The 18,775-nt window shown below is 42.6% G+C and overlaps 1 protein-coding gene across 2 annotated transcripts in view; it reads right to left on the reverse strand.

Annotated features, from left to right (window-relative positions):
• Nucleotides 1-18,277, reverse strand: part of egln2 (egl-9 family hypoxia-inducible factor 2) — a 78,104-nt gene extending 59,827 nt beyond the window's left edge. Inside the window, exons 1-3 of one of the 2 annotated variants that reach the window (XM_060944213.1) lie at nt 18,056-18,277; nt 16,180-16,275; nt 14,780-16,046 (exon numbers count right to left, since the gene is read on the reverse strand). In XM_060944213.1, the coding sequence (XP_060800196.1) occupies nt 14,780-15,892 (1,113 nt within the window). In that variant the 5' untranslated portion in view covers nt 15,893-16,046; nt 16,180-16,275; nt 18,056-18,277. The remainder of the gene's footprint in view (nt 1-14,779; nt 16,047-16,179; nt 16,276-18,055) is intronic. The other variant, XM_060944212.1, reaches the window with a different exon arrangement.
• Nucleotides 18,278-18,775: the final 498 nt, after the last annotated feature.

An 18,775-nucleotide genomic window follows, 5' to 3' on the forward strand; every position in this document is an offset into this window, starting at 1 on the left:
TCATGGCAATAAAAATATGACATGGAAAATAAAGTAGAGAAAGAGAGTTAGGAAATAACTGAAGTTTGGAAGAAAGACCATGCTAGAAACTTCACCTTCTCGCTAGTTAACAAACTTCATAGGAAGTCCATCCTCTCGGTCTTTCTCCACAACTGAGGAGGTTTCAGCATGACAGTGGCCATGCCAAATGCAAGCATTTCAGTTTGTAGCAAACATCTCATTTACTTCAAAACTCAACATATCAGACAAAAAGCTTGTCACGTGTTGATTTCTCCATTTGATGCATCTTTGCGTACAACCCCAATTCCAAAAAAAGTTGGTACACTGTATAAAACATGAATGAAAACAGAATGTGAAGATTTGCAAATCATAGAAACCATACATTTCATTGAAAATGGTACAAAGACAACATATCAAATGTTGAAACTGAGAAATTGTATTGTTTTTGAAAAATATACATACTTTGAATTTGATGTCAGCAACACGTTTCAGAAAAGTTGGGACGGGGCAACAAAAGACTGAAAAAGTTGTGTAATGCTAAAAAAAAAAAAAAAAACTAATTTGGTTAACTGGCAACAGGTCAGTAAGATGATTGAGTATAAAAAAGTAGCATCCCAGAGAAGCAGAGTCTCTTATGGCCCTTTTCCACTACCCTTTTTCAGCTCACTTCAGCTCGCTTCAGCCCGCTTCAGCTCACTTCAGCCCGACACGGCTCGCGTTTCGACTACCAAAGAACGGCACGACTCAGCTCGCTTCAGCCCTGCTTAGCCCCTAAAACTCGCACGGTTTTGGAGTGGGGCTGAAGCGAGCCAAACCGAGCCGCGTGAGGCTGGGGGCGTGAGCAGACACTCCCCTGTGCACTGATTGGTGAGGAGGAGTGTCCTCACATGCCCACACATGCCCCGCGAGCACGCTGGGATCTGTAAACACCGTAAACCCGGAAGAAGAAGAATTACGAATTACGAGAATTTCTGAAGCCTTATGCGCCTCGCCTCATCTATACGCTCTTGCCAGTATCTGTTGGCGTTGTCGGTGACAACAAGCCACAGCACCAAGACCAGCAACACTAACGACTCCATGTCCTCCATGTTTATTGTTTACTATTCGGGTCGTGAGACTACCGCTTAAAAGCTCACTGATGTCACTGTTTGCGCTGCTTAACGACATCACGTGACGTCCACCCACTTTCGCTAACTCCACCCAATGTGTCCACCCACTTCCAGCCAGCACGGTTCAGCGCGGTTGTAGTCGAAATGCAACTCCAACAGCCCCGCTCAGCTCGACTCAGCCGCGTTTGTAGTGGAAAAGTGGCATTAGAAATAAAGATAGCGAGGGGTTCACCACTCTGTGAAAGACTGCATGAGCAAACAATGCAACAATTTAAGAATAACGTTCCTCAATGTAAAACTGCAAAGAATTTGTGGGTCACGTCATTTATGGTACATAATATCATTAAAAGATTCAGAGAATCTGAAGAAATCTCTGTATGCAAGAAACAAGGCTGAAAACTGACATTGGATGCCTGTGATCTTCAGGCCCTCAGGAGACACTGCATTAAAAGCAGACGCGTGTCTGGAGTGGAAATCACTGTATGGGCTCAGGAACACTTCAGAAAACCATCGTCTGTGCAAACAGTTCATTACTGCATCCACAAATGCAAGTTAAAACCAGATATAAACAAACAATCTCCAGAAACACCGCCACCTTCTCTGGGCCCGAGCTCCTTTACGATGGACTGAGGCAAAGTGGAAAATTGTCCCGAGGTCTGACGAACCAAAAGTAGAAATTCTTTTTAGAAATTATGGATGCAACATCCTCCAGACTAAAGAGGAGAGGGACCATCTGGCTTGTTGTCAGTGCACAGTTCAAAAGCCAGCATCTGTGATGGTATGAGGGGGCATTAGGGCACATGACATGGGGAGCTTGTACATCTGGGAAGGCATCATTAATGCTGAATGATATATATACACACACACATTTCAAAGCAATATGCTGCCATCCAGACAAAATCTTTTTTCAGGGAAGGCCTTCCTTCTTTCAGCAAGACAATGCCACACCACTTTCTGCACATATTAAAACTGCATGGCTCTGTAGTAGGAGTCCAGGTGCTAAACTGGCCTGCCTGTAGTCCAGACCTGTCTTGAAGCACAAAATATGACAAAGAAGACCCCAAACTGTTGAGCAACTGAAATTGTATATCCAGCAAGAATGGGACAACATTTCTCTTTCAAAACTACAGTAATTGGTCTCCTCAGTTCCTAAACGTTTACAGTGTTGTTAAAAGTAGAGGTGATGCAACACAGTGGTAAACATGCCCCTGTCCTAACGTTTTTGAAACGTGTTGCGGACATCAAATTTAAAATGAGCATATATTTTTCCAAAAAAAACACAATTTCTCAGTTTCAATATTTGATATGTTGTCTTTGTACCATTTTCAATGAAATGTAGGGTTTCCATGATTTGTAAATCTTCACATTCTGTTTTCATTCATGTTTTAGACAGTGTCCAAACTTTTTTGGAATTGGGGTTGTAGTTCTGCGTTTCAGCCTGCAATAAACAGCTACTGCTCTTCCCAGCTTCAGACACCTGGGCTGTGTCCGAATATTCAATATATACTAACGTCAGTTAAGTACCTACTACCCAACCATTACTGTAGTATGTTCTAGATGCATGCATGCATGCATGCATGCGAGTGAGTGAGTGCTAAGGATACAATTTGGACATACTCCATCATCTTACTTGTCCTAACCTGGATGTTTAAAAAAAAAAAAAAAAAAAAGACAATTTATTCATATCATGAAGCTTGTAAAAACTTATTTCTACAAACAGCAGAAATGTTTAAACTATTCCTGATACTTACATTTGTACACTGCCAGAGACCCCACTTGGATGCTACAGTAACCAGCTTTGCCTTGGTCCACCATTATCTTTCTATTTTCCCTGGGGGAATTCTTCTTCCTCAGTTATTTGGAAGCTCCAGCTAAATTACGAGATTGCAAAGGTACCACGCTACACTTACTACGGATGTAGTAGATTGTCCAGATACCATTTGACTACTATTAAATGCCTACTCAGTATTTGGACATCCTCTGAACTGCTTTTTGTGTACTAATAGTATAGAACTATGCATAATCGGATACAGCCCAAGTTGAGCAACCAGACTCTAGAAAGCAGCACCTCTGGTGCATTCAGGCCCTGTCCACACGGCAACGGATTCAGGTGAATCTGATAAAATTGTTTATCGTTTCGGCCTGGCGTCCACACGGCACCGGTGTTTTGGGTGCCCCAAAACGAAATCTTTTGGGAACGGGTTCCAGAGTGAAAAAAATCTGGCAACGGAGCCACTGCGAAGTCGTCTGGATGAGTAGAACGGATTTGTTTACAATGACGTCACAACCACATGACTGTCAGTGCTTCACGCCGGGTAGAAGTGTAATGAACTCAATGCGAGTTGTCAACAAATCCTATAACTTGGTTCATGAAACGCGCTTACAAAATATTTTCACTGTGAATATTTATTGTGTAATGGTGCAAAGTGAGAGAGAGAGAGAGAGAGAGAGAGAGAGAGAGAGAAAAAAATACCCCTTAGGGCAGAGTCAATCCCGCCAGCAAAAATAGGGAAAAAAAAAAAAAAAGGAGCGATCTCACCTCTTCAGATGTTGGTTTAAGTCCAACAATACATTCCTCAAAAAGGGCGTAGAAGAACAAAGTAATCCATCAACGTATAGCATTCAATTCATTCCGGACCATTAAAGAATTCTGGAGGATATCAGAATGTTGGTGTACCGGCTTCCATCTACCCCCGTTCATTCCTCTTTCCGCGTCTCCATTCAAAAAACGAGCACGTGATTTAAAGGGACTATATCCATAGGATAGGGAGTGAGAAAGTGTGTACGTGTGACAGTGACAGTCACTGTGTGCATGCGCAGTTATGCGCATGCGTCTACTTCTATTGTTCTGGGGTCTCCGATGGGATTGTCTTACAGCGCACGTAGTGGTGTGGCATGTGTATTGCATCGTTTTCAGCAAGCGTTGCGTTGCCATATGAACCTGATATTTTACTGATCCGTTGCCCATGTGGACGCAATATTTTTTAAAAAAAAATCTCGTTGCTGTGTAGATGTAGCCTCACTCTCTTCCTGCATTTAAACTTGAGCACTGCAGAAAGTTTAAAAAGCTCCTGCACTATGAGCCACTAACATCTCTCCCAATAGAAGGACAGAGATATCCACAAGCGCTGGCGACTGGCGGTTTTCTCCGCCTACACACATGGTCTGCGCCGGCTACTTGATCCCGGAAAAAATAAAAACTTGCCTTTCAATGTTCAAGAAATTTATATTGTTTCCGCTGCCCATAATTTGCTGCAAATTCAATTATTTCACCACGAAATTGTCTTCGATTCAGGTCTAGCATACTGGAAGCAACACCATATTTGTCGATCGATTCTCATACTCCGATTGGCTGAGCTGGACCACGCCGTAGTGCATGTAGTGATGTGACACTATGTAGTTATGTTACAGAGCCAGGCAGTATACTACAGAGGGTAACTGAGAAAGCAAAGCACGCACACGCCTGGAGGAAAATTTCATACATACAGTGGTGCTTGAAAGTTTGTGAACCCTTTAGAATTGTCTATATTTATGCATAAATATGACCTAAAACATCATCAGATTTTCACACAAGTCCTAAAAATAGATAAAGAGAACCCAGTTAAACAAATGATCCAATATTATACTTGGTCATTTATTTATTGAGGAAAATGATCCAATATTACATATCTGTGAGTGGCAAAAGTATGTGAACCTTTGCTTTCAGTATCTGGTGTGACCCCCTTGTGCAGCAATAACTGCAACTAAACGTTTCCGGTAACTGTTGATCAGTCCTGCACACCGGCTTGGAGGAATTTTAGCCCATTCCTCTGTACAGAACAGCTTCAACTCTGGGATGTTGGTGGGTTTCCTCACATGAACTGCTCGCTTCAGGTCCTTCCACAACATTTCGATTGGATTAAGGTCAGGACTTTGACTTGGCCATTCCAAAACATTAACTTTATTCTTCTTTAACCATTCTTTGGTAGAACGACTTGTGTGCTTAGGGTCGTTGTCTTGCTGCATGACCCACCTTCTCTTGAGATTCAGTTCATGGACAGATGTCCTGACATTTTCCTTTAGAATTCGCTGGTATAATTCAGAATTCATTGTTCCATCAATGATGGCAAGCCGTCCTGGCCCAGATGCAGCAAAACAGGCCCAAACCCAGGGCTCGAAATTAACTTTTTTTCTTTGTGTCCCCCAGTGGTCCCGAATTCTGTGTTGTATTGTCCCGAATGGAAGCAATAGTGTCCCCATTTTTTTCCTCTCTGAAATAACCAGTGGTTAATATTATCATATGAAGTTACTATTATATTTGTAACTATGCGATTTTGAACCCTTTATATCATTTTTACAATAAGTCACAAGACACAAGCGACACATGTCCTATACATCATCTACTTCAAAATTACAGTTATTGCATTTTCAGTTTATTAAACTTTGGCGATCTCACTGTATGAATAGATACCCGTTTATTTAAAGGGGCCAACTAGCTCATTCAGAAAATGTTTCAACTCCCGACATCTGCAGTACACTTTAGTTGAAAATAAGACCCCTTTTATGTTCATTTCATCTACTTATACCTTGAATATCTGTTGGCACTTATAAGGCCAACTTATAATTTTCACCATTACCGTTATCCATTTTCATGAACTTTCCGTTATCCATTTTATGAACTTTCGCTGCTGAAACGTGGGTGCAAATGTTAGCAACATCAGCATAGTGCCAGCAGGTCCTAGCCTAGTTGTGCTGCTGACTGACTAAACTTTCTGAACTAGAAAGACACCAAGAAAACTCACTTATTCTGTTGAACGGTATCTTCCATCAATATCATCCACATCATTCCTGTTGTATTTTATAACGTGTCTAACAGTGTTCATTAAGTTCATTCAGTTGCTAGCGTTGCCTGCAGACCAGGCGATGACACTTTGGATTCTGAAGGTCCCGGAGACTAGGGTATTAGGCAGAAAAAGAAATTTACCAGTCAAAAATAATATTTTATATAATCCTGATAAGCGCCGCAGGTGCGAAGACGAGCGCCGCAGGCGCGAAGTCCCTCTAGGGGGGTCTGGGGGCATGCCCCCCCAGAAAATTTTTGAAATTTAGACTTCATTTCCTGCATTCTAGGACATTTTCAGGGTGAAATGGCGTGTAATTTTTGATCAGAAATATTGCATATTTTTACTTTGTATTTTTTTCAGTTTCACTCCTGAATGTATCAGATGTATGTATGGTGTTTGATTTGGTAACAAAAGTGAAAAGAAAATAAACAACAATGAATTGTATATAATCTTTTGATCTAGTTACAGTATTTAATAAAAAAAAAAAACCAACAGTATTCTATTTTACCATACCCCAATGAACCCCCCTTGTTAATCAATGTATCACACATACCTTTTCTGTCTTTTTGTGGAAAAACGAATCAGTTTTTGTCACATTCAATTTGGGGCGTTTGTTGGGATTCATCTTGATCCAGAAGAGTGAGTCAGCAAAAAAAAATGCGGTTCTCCCGCCAAGAAAGAGGAAACTACAACGCAGGGTGTTTGGCAATTTTCGACCAATCAGAATTCGCGATTTATTCAGTCCGCATGTTACAAGATTCAGTGCGGGCCAAAATGGCGGAAACGATGAAATATTCTGATTTTTCATTTCAAGTTTTCAGTATTTTTCGTATTAAACTGTGTTTCTTACGATTTGTAAATGATGGCGGAACCACACACGGACTGGCCATCGGGAGTAGCGGGAGTTTTCCCAGTGGGCCGGTGGTTCAGTGTGGGCCAGCGGAGAAAAAAAAAAAAAAAACAGTTGCGCGCTGGCCTTTAATATGATAAGCAATGTTAACAGTTTCTTTAACAAACTGTTAACATTGCTTATCATATTAAAGGCCAGCGCGCAACTGTAATAAGCAATGTTAACAGTTTGTTAAAGAAACTGTTAACATTGCTTATCATATTAAAGGCCAGCGCGCAACTGTTTTTTTTTTTTTTTCTCCGCCGGCCCACGCTGAACCACCAGCCCACCGGGAAAACTCCCGCTACTCCCGATGGCCAGTCCGTGTGTGGGCGGAACATAACTGGATTTATCGGATGACATGTGGGAGTATTCATGTGCGAAAATTTTCGGCATTATCGTCCGTTTCAGTATCCGTCTGTGTGTATACTTGCCCGTTGAAATCGGCAATCGCCCGTCAAATTTACGGGTGGACGGGTCTCTGCCTAATACCTTACCGGAGACGTTATGTCTGGGCTTTCAGTTTCTTCCCCGCGGTCGGTCCGCTTCAACCACTTAAGCATTTTTGTTCTGGCAAGAGTCGGCGCAGCGTGTGCGGTAGCAATTCCATTCCAAGTCCATATAATGCGGACACCGGCCGAAGATTCTAGAACAGAATGCGCTGCTCTGTAGCCTACGGATGCAGGTGCATCGAAAGTGTAGCTACTATGTATTTTTCGCTGTTAACGTTTTAAAATTAAAATTGACAAATTAGGTGAATGTCTACGTATGTGTTACGGCTTTGTAAATAATATTAATGTAGAACTTTTTTTTCTAGATCTATTTTTTTCCATTGTCCCGGGATTGTCCCAGATATGATAATTTTGTGTCCCGATGACATTTTTTATGGTCCCCGGGACATCGGGACACCGTTAGTTTCGAGCGCTGCCCAAACCATGACACTACCACCACCATGTTTCACAGATTGGATAAGGTTCTTATGCTGGAATGCAGTGTTTTCCTTTCTCCAAACATAACGCTTCTCATTTAAACCAAAAAGTTCTATTTTGGTTTCATCCATCCACAAAACATTTTTCCAATAGCCTTCTGGCTTGTCCACATGATCTTTAGCAAACTGCAGACAAGCAGCAATGTTCTTTTTGGAGGGCAGAGGCTTTCTTCTTGCAACCCCACCATGCACACCATTGTTGTTCAGTGTTCTCCTGATGGTGGACTCATGAACATTAACATTAGCCAATGTGAGAGAGGCCTTCAGTTGCTTAGAAGTTACCCTGGGGTCCTTTGTGACCTCGCAGACTATTACACGCCTTGCTCTTGGAGTGATCTTTGTTGTTCGACCACTCCTGGGGAGGGTAACAATGGTCTTGAATTTCCTCCATTTGTACACAATCTGTCTGACTGTGGACTGGTGGAGTCTAAACTCTTTAGCGATGGTTTTGTAACCTTTTCCAGCCTGATGAGCATCAACAGCGCTTTTTCTGAGGTCCTCAGAAATCTCCTTTGTTCGTGCCATGATACACTTCCACAAACGTGTTGTGAAGATCAGATTTGATAGATCCCTGTTCTTGAAATAAAACAGGGTGCCCACTCACACCTGATTGTCATCCCATTGATTGAAAACACCTGACTCTAATTTCACCTTCAAATTAACTGCTAATCCTAGAGGTTCACATACTTTTGCCACTCACAGATATGTAATATTGGATCATTTTCCTCAATAAATAAATGACCAAGTATAATATTTTTGTCTCATTTGTTTAACTGGGTTCTTTTTATCTACTTTTAGGACTTGTGTGAAAATCTGATGATGTTTTAGGTCATATTTATGCAGAAATATAGAAAATTCTAAAGGGTTCAGAAACTTTCAAGCACCACTGTATTTTGCAAGTATTTTACAGGGAAATGGTGAGTAAATTAGCGAGCTGAGAATGCACCAGAAGGCATGAAAATTTCAAAATTTTCGGGGTTGGGATGGCATGCCCCCGGACCCCCTGAGCATTAGCGCACCATGGCGGCTTAGCCACCAGAAATTGCAGGGCTGCCTACTACCTTTTTTTTTTTAGTCGGTTACTTCAAATTTTCTGGAGAACCCTGAAGGATGTCAAATATACACCACTGCTGAAGTTTACACCCTGATCCCGCAACAGCAACCTTCATGTCTACAGGTTCATAATCCTGTGTTTGCACCTACCATCCAGAATCCTGCCAAGATCCTGATTCAACTTCATCAACAGACTATCCAGCATGACCAACCTTCCTCTCTACCCCTACTCAAAAGGTGCCATACCAGCAGTTAAACCTATACTAATCCCACCCACAGCTAGAACTTATCCTTACTAACCACTTACCCCTCACAGTTAAGAGTACCAGACTCCAAGGATTCTCCCTACTAGCTCTGTTTTTCCTTTCCAATATCATTAGGCTTGCCCTTCCCAGGACAATTCTGATACACAAGACTAAGAAGTAACTCTGCTTCCTCATTTGGCCATGTTCACTCCCCCTTCTCATCCAAACTTCGTCAGCTCATTCTTCTAGCCAGATGAGGTCATCTAATACAAGGAACCATCATAGAAATAGGGTTCTGACATTCCAGACAACTCCAGCACTGCCTCTCTTTCTGTCTTGCTAAAATCACTGTCTTGAGTAACCCCTTTGGACACAAGGAAAAATGCTATGGAACTTCATGTGTAAAACTGTACACATTATAGCTGTGTTCACATATATACACCGGTACGATAGTGGTATAACTGTATCGATACAAAGTATACCGGTACAGTTTAGTGCATCTGTCCACACTAGCGAGAAATATTTGCGGTTTTCTTTCACGGTAGTTGAAATGCGCGTGCGCGAAATGTTTCCGTGGTTACCAAGTAACTTCCTTCCGAGAATATGGCGGATGAAACAACGTGTGTGTGCTTTTTGTTGTCAATGTACAGTCTGTATTTCTGGTGGTCATTTATTCAGTCGAATCGTATAAAACGCGCGAGGCAGTTGAGAAAGAAACAAACGAATCTCCGTTCTTCACTATTTTATTCAGTGAAGACATCGATTGAGGTGTGTGACTTTGCGCATGCGCATTATATTTGTATCGATACAGAGCCGCTTCATCTGTCCACACTACACGAAGCGCTACAGTACCGATACTGTACCAGTACGAAACCCATACATTTGTGGGTTTCGTACCAATACAGTTATACCGCTACAGTACCGGTATAGTTGCTAGTGTGGACAGGTGTTGCGGTACGAAAGTAGTATCATATCGGTACAAAATCCCTAGTGTGGACAGGGTATATGTCCGAAGGGGGTAAGGCAAGTCTTCAACTTGGGGGAGTCAATCCTTTCTGGTTGAACGGATATGCAGTATCATTCTAATACACTGATAATTTATTGCATCTTCATAGTCAACAAGAACTTCCCACTTCGTGACCCATAATGTCATCGTGTCTAATGGTGGCACAGTGGTGTAGTGGTTAGCACTGTCGCCTCACAGCAAGAAGGTTCTGGGTTCGAGCCCAGTGGCTGACAAGGGCCTTTCTGTGTGGAGTTTGCAAGTTCTCCCTGTGTCTGCGTGGGTTTCCTCCGGTTTCCCAAACGGTTCAAGAGACATGCAGATTAAGTACAACGGGGCTGCTGTAATTGGCGCAAGCTGTGGTGGTTGTCCAGCCATAATGTACATATATAATCTTGCTATGGCAAAGCTAATAAAATTTCAAATTACCACACTACCTCAAGTCTCAGCTTTCACCCCACCACTCTACAAGTTCATCTGGCTGCCATTAACCTCAAGAAGGTCTTTAACTGGATCTCTTCATGCCTCTTCAAAGGACTTTTGGGTCACATTTCCAGAATGTAACATCACCAGGTGTTTATCTTCTAGGCACACTACAGCTCCATCCAGAACAAGATACAGAGCCTCGCAAAAGACTTTCAAGATACAGCATGCATAAATTTAACCTGGAGCTCTTCAGGAGCCTGGCTATCTAGCTAAACATAGAAGCTGCCCAAAACTGCAGCCCAAATTCTTGGATCCTTCCACACATTTTATAGTTCTGCAATCATTCATCATTTAATTTGGTGGAGGACAGGCTCTGCACTTTCAAACATACACTGAATCGCTGCCCAGGTTCCCGAACACAACCAAGTATGGCAGTACTATAATATTTAGTGAAGTCTGAGTGCAATCCTAACTAGGCAACATAAAAAAAAATGGGAAAAAAAAAAAAAACTGCAGTTGTACATGTACTGAAGCTGAACCTCAAATGTCTCATTGAGCTCAAAGTACAGAGCAATAGGAAAAATATGTTACCATGTAAACAAATAAATAAATAAATTTAAAAAGCCCTGAAACATTAAATTGCTCTTGAAAACTACTTGACTGTCTGGCCTCTTAAATCTGCTCGAAAAATATCTTTTGAAAAGAGTGAGAAACTTTGGCAGACACCACATTGGCCTACTGCAGAAGATTTTTGGGCCGTTAGAGAAGTGATTCCAGTCAGAGACATTAATCAGGATGTCTGTGTAATCAATCTCTTGGTTACAACCATAGAAAAGGTACTGTAAGTGAGTACTGACTTGCAATCATTTATCAGATATTGACAAACATTTTCCTGTAAATTATGTGACAGAACCAAAGACATTTTAGAGCAGAACATTGCATTAGGATTAGAAAAATGAAATCTCAACTCATCTCATTATCTCTAGCCGCTTTATCCTGTTCTACAGGGTCACAGGCAAGCTGGCGCCTATCCCAGCTGACTACGGGCGAAAGGCGGGGTACACCCTGGACAAGTTACCAGGTCATCACAGGGCTGACACATAGACACAGACAACCATTCACACTCACATTCACACCTACGGTCAATTTAGAGTCACCAGTTAACCTAACCTGCATGTCTTTGGACTGTGGGGGAAACCGGAGCACCCGGAGGAAACCCACGCGGACACGGGGAGAACATGCAAACTCCACACAGAAAGGCCCTCGCCAGCCACGGGGCTCGAACCCGGACCTTCTTGCTGTGAGGTGACAGCACTAACCACTACACCACCGTGCCACCCTAGAAAAATGAAATGTTTCAAAAAAAAAAATCTCATCTCATTATCTCTAGCCGCTTTATCCTTCTACAGGGTCGCAGGCAAGCTGGAGCCTATCCCAGCTGACTACGGGCGAAAGGCGGGGTACACCCTGGACAAGTCGCCAGGTCATCACAGGGCTGACACATAGACACAGACAACCATTCACACTCACATTCACACCTACGGTCAATTTAGAGTCACCAGTTAACCTAACCTGCATGTCTTTGGACTGTGGGGGAAACCGGAGCACCCGGAGGAAACCCACGCGGACACGGGGAGAACATGCAAACTCCACACAGAAAGGCCCTCGCCGGCCCCGGGGCTCGAACTCAGGACCTTCTTGCTGTGAGGTGACAGCGCTAACCACTACACCACCGTGCCACCCTAGAAAAATGTTTCAAAAAAAAAAAAATCCTTTATCCATAATATACAGGGTGTCCGAAAAGTCAGGAACCAACGGAAATATGTTGAGCAAATAGATCAATCCTAATATATTGACCAAAATCTGCAAAAGCATGATACAGTAGCTGAGGAAATGTGTAGAGCATATGTTCTAAATAATAAATACTAAAATTAATAAACGGAGGCAAAAAAGAAAGTAAGTATACATAGTTTTACCCTCACTGGTGCCTGACTTTTAGGACACCCTGTAGAGTGAAGTGACTTATACGACCGAGCCGCCTTATTTGCCTAACTGAGCAATGTCCAAAAAAAAAAATTTTACATAAAATATTATTATTATTATTATTATTATTATTAATAAAAAAAACTCAAGAAAACACAGCGGACTAATATTTACAGAGAAAACTTGCTAGCTAGCATAGCAACCTAGCTAGCATAGATTCCTAGTTAACATATATTCCTAGTTAACATATATTAATTCTTTGAGTAACCACACGACGTGCAAAAACTACTGTGTATATTTATGGTTCAATAATAGAACAACATTAGCAGTTGCTGCACTAACTAATATTTGGTGGTTTCTGATCATGGCTTTCAAAAGGACACTTATAATATTAATGCAACATGAAATATTATAGAATTAACGCTAGCTAAAACCTATGATGGTTTATCAGCGAGGGCTTTTCATCACTCGTGATTCTAATGCTAGGCAGTTTTGTTCCTTCTGCCTCTGCTCTTATGTTTGTGTGACTTTCAGGATGAAAATCAGATGACTGATATTAGAGATCATACATAGCTGACTAATATTTCCAAATTTTAAATATTCTCCACAAAACAAAACTAGAAAAGAGCATTGTTTCCATTAAAATTAGTCATCATCTATATTTCATGTGCGTGTGTCAAGTTGAAAGGGCCTGCAAGTATAACAGAACAGGCTGATGATTTATTCATATAAAATAGAAAATCACAAGGCTAACACCAGGTTTGCACGGACTGCAACGCAGGCAGCGTCTCCCATCACTGCAGTAGATCTGCTGCCGCATTGAACATTTTACTGTCATACTATAATCTCTGTGCTTTGAGACTCTGAGGAAATATGTCTTGATCAGAGCACCAAGATGTAACACGTATACAAGTTACATCTTGCAAGATCAACAAATTTGATGATGCCTTTCTACACAAACACGTATATTAGCATTATGTTTATCTGCATGATCTCTCCAATTACAGCTTGTTTTAACTTGAAATGCCATGATCGGATTTTAAACTCGCTGAAGGAATAGTTCAGCATTTCAACCTTATGGCCATCTACTGCATATGTAGCACGTGATCACCACAGACAAAAATTTCAACACATGATACAGAGAAAACAGAATAAATCAATAAATAAATAAATTTAAAAAAAAAAAAAAGCTGTTCATTCACAACTCACTTATAATGGAAGTCTAAGGGTAAGTTTGGGGACTTTTTCAATAAATATCTGCGCAATTTATCCACTCAGAAATGGGACTTTCTTCAGAGGAAAGAATTTATACCAGTATAGTCAAAGTAGCTTTAAAGTAAACCACAACCCTTACTGTAAGTAATCAGAATTACTCTATACTGCTATGGTAAATCAACTAAAATGATATAATTTTAGATAAAACTACGTCTTCAGTAAGGCATTTGCTTATGGCTGTTTCATCCTCAGACCTTAGAATATAACAGATATAGTATTTTTGTTGACTTTTTTTTTTTTGCATTATACACTGATCAGCCATAACATTATGACCACTGACAGGTGACGTGAAGAACATGGATTCTCTCATTACAATGGCAACGTTTTGGAGATGCTCAGACCCAGTCATCTCGCCATCACAATTTGGCCCTTGTCAAAGTCGCTCAGATTTACACTTGCCCATTTTTCCGGCTTCCAACACATCAACTTCAAGAACTCACTGTTCTCTTGCTGCCCAATATATCCCATCCCTTGACAGGTGCCACTGTAATGAGATAATCAAAGTTCTTCCCTTCATAATGTTATGGCTGATCTGTGTATAGTCACAAATTTTAAATCAACTTTTTGACAAAAAAAAAAAAAAATCACCAACTATTATCAACGAGTTCTGAATAAACAGATTTCTGATCTTCCCTCAGTTCAGGGGAACGTGTTAAACATTTATGTCTCTGATAAACATGCTACAGATGTAGTAGATGTAGAATAGGTTGAAAGCCATTGACACATCTCTAAGAAATGTGGTGTAAATGCACACATCATGCGCTATGATAAGATTAGTCATAGTACATCACCGATCTCAGGCAAGTGACCTAGTGTGAATCCAGCCGACGTCCCAAATGCTTCATACCAAAAAGTGGTTTATTCGCATACCGAACAGGAAAAATGAGATGCACTCACTAAGCACATTAAATGCAGACAGTAAACGTAAGGGACTGGATTGCTCTGTATCCAGACACTGATATACACACACAGGCCTATATCTTACCTTAGTACGGCCATTAATAACATATTCCCCAAGCTGTCCATTTGCTGAACTGTGCATGATGGCTTCATCAACATGAGCCATAAGCATGCCAATGGCCTCACAGCCAGGTTCTCCACCCTCCACCCAGGCTATCTGATCTCCTCGGATGTTCTTAGACGGGATGCTCCTCTGGCTCACCAACTGTCCTCCACAAAACTTCCCACTGCGATTCAGTATCTCCACTTCCTGCAGCACCCGGTCACCAAGTTGTGGGCCCAGGAAGTTATCCTTAACACAGATGCCATAGTATTTCATACAAGGCACTATATAAAGTTGGGCAATACTCTCCATGGACCAGCTGGCCACAACTCCCCCTGCTGGTGGGACAGAGGGCACCCCTTCTGACATCATGCTGCCTGGTACTGAGTTCTGGGTCATGACACTACGTCCATTTTGGTGGCCTCGTCCAGGAGAGGACACAACATGCGAGCTGCTACAGTGATTCAGATGCTGGCTGTTGCCTGCAAAAGGCCTTGCGTATTGTGTGCTTTTCACGGTTTCTGTTTTGGAGTCATTTTCTAGCCGTCTCCTTTTGCAATCAGGAGAAGGACCGAGGTCTTCAAGGTGCTTCGGCGACCCCAAATCCACTTGGACTTCAACTAAATCCCCAGAGACAATCTCATCATTTCTGAATTGCTGACTTCTGCATTTCAGATCTCCGTTTGATCGCTTGAGGAGGAGGGGGCCATTGTCAGTTGGCCGCAGAGTGCAGACGGTTGGGCCATTGGGGATGTCACTTGGTTCATCCTTGTGCCTGGAGAAACCTGCTTGTAAAGGAAATCCGTTGTAATTCCCACCTCGAACTGCCAGCGATGATGATGGTGAGGAGGAGGAGGAGGATGGCGATGATGATAGCACCTCACCATTGGTTTTGGGCTCTTGCTGCAGAGCTGAGACTCCAGGTTTGGGCGGTAGACCCCCCAGGAGCTCGGTGGCTGTGGACGGGCTGCAGTAGGTGGTCAGGCCCATGATGGCTGCTGCAGAGCCACAGCGGGCCGCTTCCTTCCGTTCGGCACAAGCGCCGTGAGACGACAAGCTTTTTTTTAACAAGTCCCTACTGTCAGAGTTCTCCATTTCATCTCGTCTGCTCCAGGATGCGCGTGCAACTCACGTCCGATCCTCATTTTCTGCCCAGGGCTTCATGCACATAGCCGCTCACTGCTGCACAAGCGGCGGCACCGTTAGTTCGCGACCACACGGGGCTACGGGATCAAAACTTCTCTTCACGCTGAAGGAGGAAGCACACACAGAGAGAGAGAGAACTGATTTATCACCTTGAGATCTGTATCCGTTAAAGTGAAAATTATGTTTTGGATTAAAAAAAAAAAAAAAAACAACCACAGTAAAACCCTCACACGCACCTAAACTCACTTCCTTCCACCTTTAATTAAACATCCAGCTGCTCAGGTATGAAAGTCAGGCTCATGATACTTCCTTCTTCTATGAACTTCATGCATCTAATGCGCATAATAATAATAATAATTATTATTAGACTGTTTAATGTGCAATAACTGCTTCAGTCCTTTTATCCACACGCTCTCAGATTTTAAACCCTCTATTTATTTATGTATTAAATTTTGCCATTGTTTTAGACTTAGACATACAGCCAGCACTTTTATGCTCATTGTTGACGCACCTTTTTTTTTTTTTAGCACTATGTCTGTGTTTATGTAATATGGACTCTGTGTATGCATGTGGGACTGATTCTTAAAATGTTTGTGTCTTTGCTGTTGTAACAATCTAATTTCCTGCAAAGGATCATTAAAGTATGTTATTAATAATAATAATAATAATAATAATAATAATAATAATAGGGCGGCACAGTGGTGTAGTGGTTAGCGCTGTCGCCTCACAGCAAGAAGGTCCTGGGTTCGAGCCCTGGGGCCGGCGAGGGCCTTTCTGTGTGGAGTTTGCATGTTCTCCCCATGTCCGCATGGGTTTCCTCCGGGTGCTCCGGTTTCCCCCACAGTCCAAAGACATGCAGGTTAGGTTAACTGGTGACTCTAAATTGACCGTAGGTGTGAATGTGAGTGTGAATGGTTGTCTGTGTCTATGTGTCAGCCCTGTGATGACCTGGCGACTTGTCCAGGGTGTACCCCGCCTTTCGCCCATAGTCAGCTGGGATAGGCTCCAGCTTGCCTGCGACCCTGTAGAAGGATAAAGCGGCTAGAGATAATGAGATGAGATGAATAATAATAATAGGGGCGGCACAGTGGTGTAGTGGTTAGCACTGTTGCCTCACAGCAAGAAGGTCCGGATTCGAGCCCCGTGGCCGGCGAGGGCCCTTTCTGTGCGGAGTTTGCATGTTCTCCCCGTGGGTTTCCTCCGGGTGCTCCGGTTTCCCCCACAGTCCAAAGACATGCAGGTTAGGTTAACTGGTGACTCTAAATTGACCGTAGGTGTGAATGTGAGTGTGAATGGTTGTCTGTGTCTATGTGTCAGCCCTGTGATGACCTGGCGACTTGTCCAGGGTGTACCCCGCCTCTCGCCCGTAGTCAGCTGGGATAGGCTCCAGCTTGCCTGCGACCCTGTAATAATAAGACTGTTTAATGTGCAATAACTGCTTCAGTCCTTTTATCCACACGCTCTCAGTTTTTAAACCCTCTATTTATTTACGTATTAAATTTTGCCATTGTTTTAGACTTAGACATACAGCCAGCACTTTTATGCTCATTGATGCACTTTTTTTTTTTAAGCACTATGTTTGTGTTTATGTAATATGGACTTGTAACAATCTAATTTCCTGCAAAGGATCATTAAAGTATGTCTTAATAATAATAATAATAATAATAATAATAATAATAATAAATCTCTCTATGGTCTTACTGAGACATGTTTCAGTACAGTCCTGGAGGTATAAATAAATAACTAATTACTCATAAACACAGTCAGTAACCAAACCCCAAACCCATACAATACACACACTAATATATATATATATAAATAAAAGAGAGAGAGAGAGAGAGAGAGAGAGAGAGAGAGAGAGAGAGAGAAGCAGTATTTATACAGGAGCAGGTTTAACTCTATGTATAATCTCAAAAGCTGAGCAGAAACCCCTTTGAGACACGGAATTGTATTTACAGCGGAACCGCGGTAGTATCTGAAGGAACCCAGAGCGATTATTTGCGATAATCGGGACTAATATGTACCGGTCTATCCAGCAGCTCTCGGAGCTACAGAGAAGTCGCACTCGGACCTGTCAAACAACAAACGAGGAGAAATAATATATCCGCTTACCTGCGCACACACACACACACACCCGCGCATACACACACACACACACACACACTGCTGCGGAACCCCAGCGGCTCTCAGCCCTGCCCTGCCCAGCGCGCGCGGCTCCGCTCCGGCACTCTGTTACCCCGCAGCGCGCGCGTCCAGCCGCTTGTTTCACGCCCTGCGTAGCGCGCGCACACACAACTACCGAGGAGCCGTTAAAGATAGAGCCTGCGCGCGCGCGCGAGTCCCTCTCGCTCGGCCCCGCCCTCTTTCTCTCTCCATCAGCGCCTCTGCAACTCACACGTGCGCACTGATCACGTGACGCGGGCCCGCGCGGCACCACAACAACAAATGGCTCTCAATCATCGCCCTCATCATGGCTCTTAGAATAAACAGTCAGCTTTATTCATTACACTTATTCAGTACCGCGTGTAAATGTAGTAACAGTGTCAAAACGTTTTCAAAGGGAAAGACATACAATAACTCATGGCAGGCTGGAATTAATACCTTGTTAAAGCACATTTTGCTTTTTTTTTTTTTTCAGAACTTTTATTCATGTGAAATTCCTCTCTGCATTTAACCCATCTGAAGCAGTGAACACACGTGAGCAATGAGCACACACACATACCCAGGCAGCCATGCTAACAGCGGCCGGGGAGCAGTTGGGAGTTCGCTCAAGGGCGCTTCAGCCCAAGGCCGTCCCATATTAACCTAACCGCATGTCTTTGAACCCGGAGG

The sequence above is a fragment of the Neoarius graeffei genome, chromosome 17 (genome assembly GCF_027579695.1).
Source record: "Neoarius graeffei isolate fNeoGra1 chromosome 17, fNeoGra1.pri, whole genome shotgun sequence".
In the NCBI taxonomy this organism is placed as follows: Eukaryota; Metazoa; Chordata; class Actinopteri; order Siluriformes; family Ariidae; genus Neoarius; species Neoarius graeffei.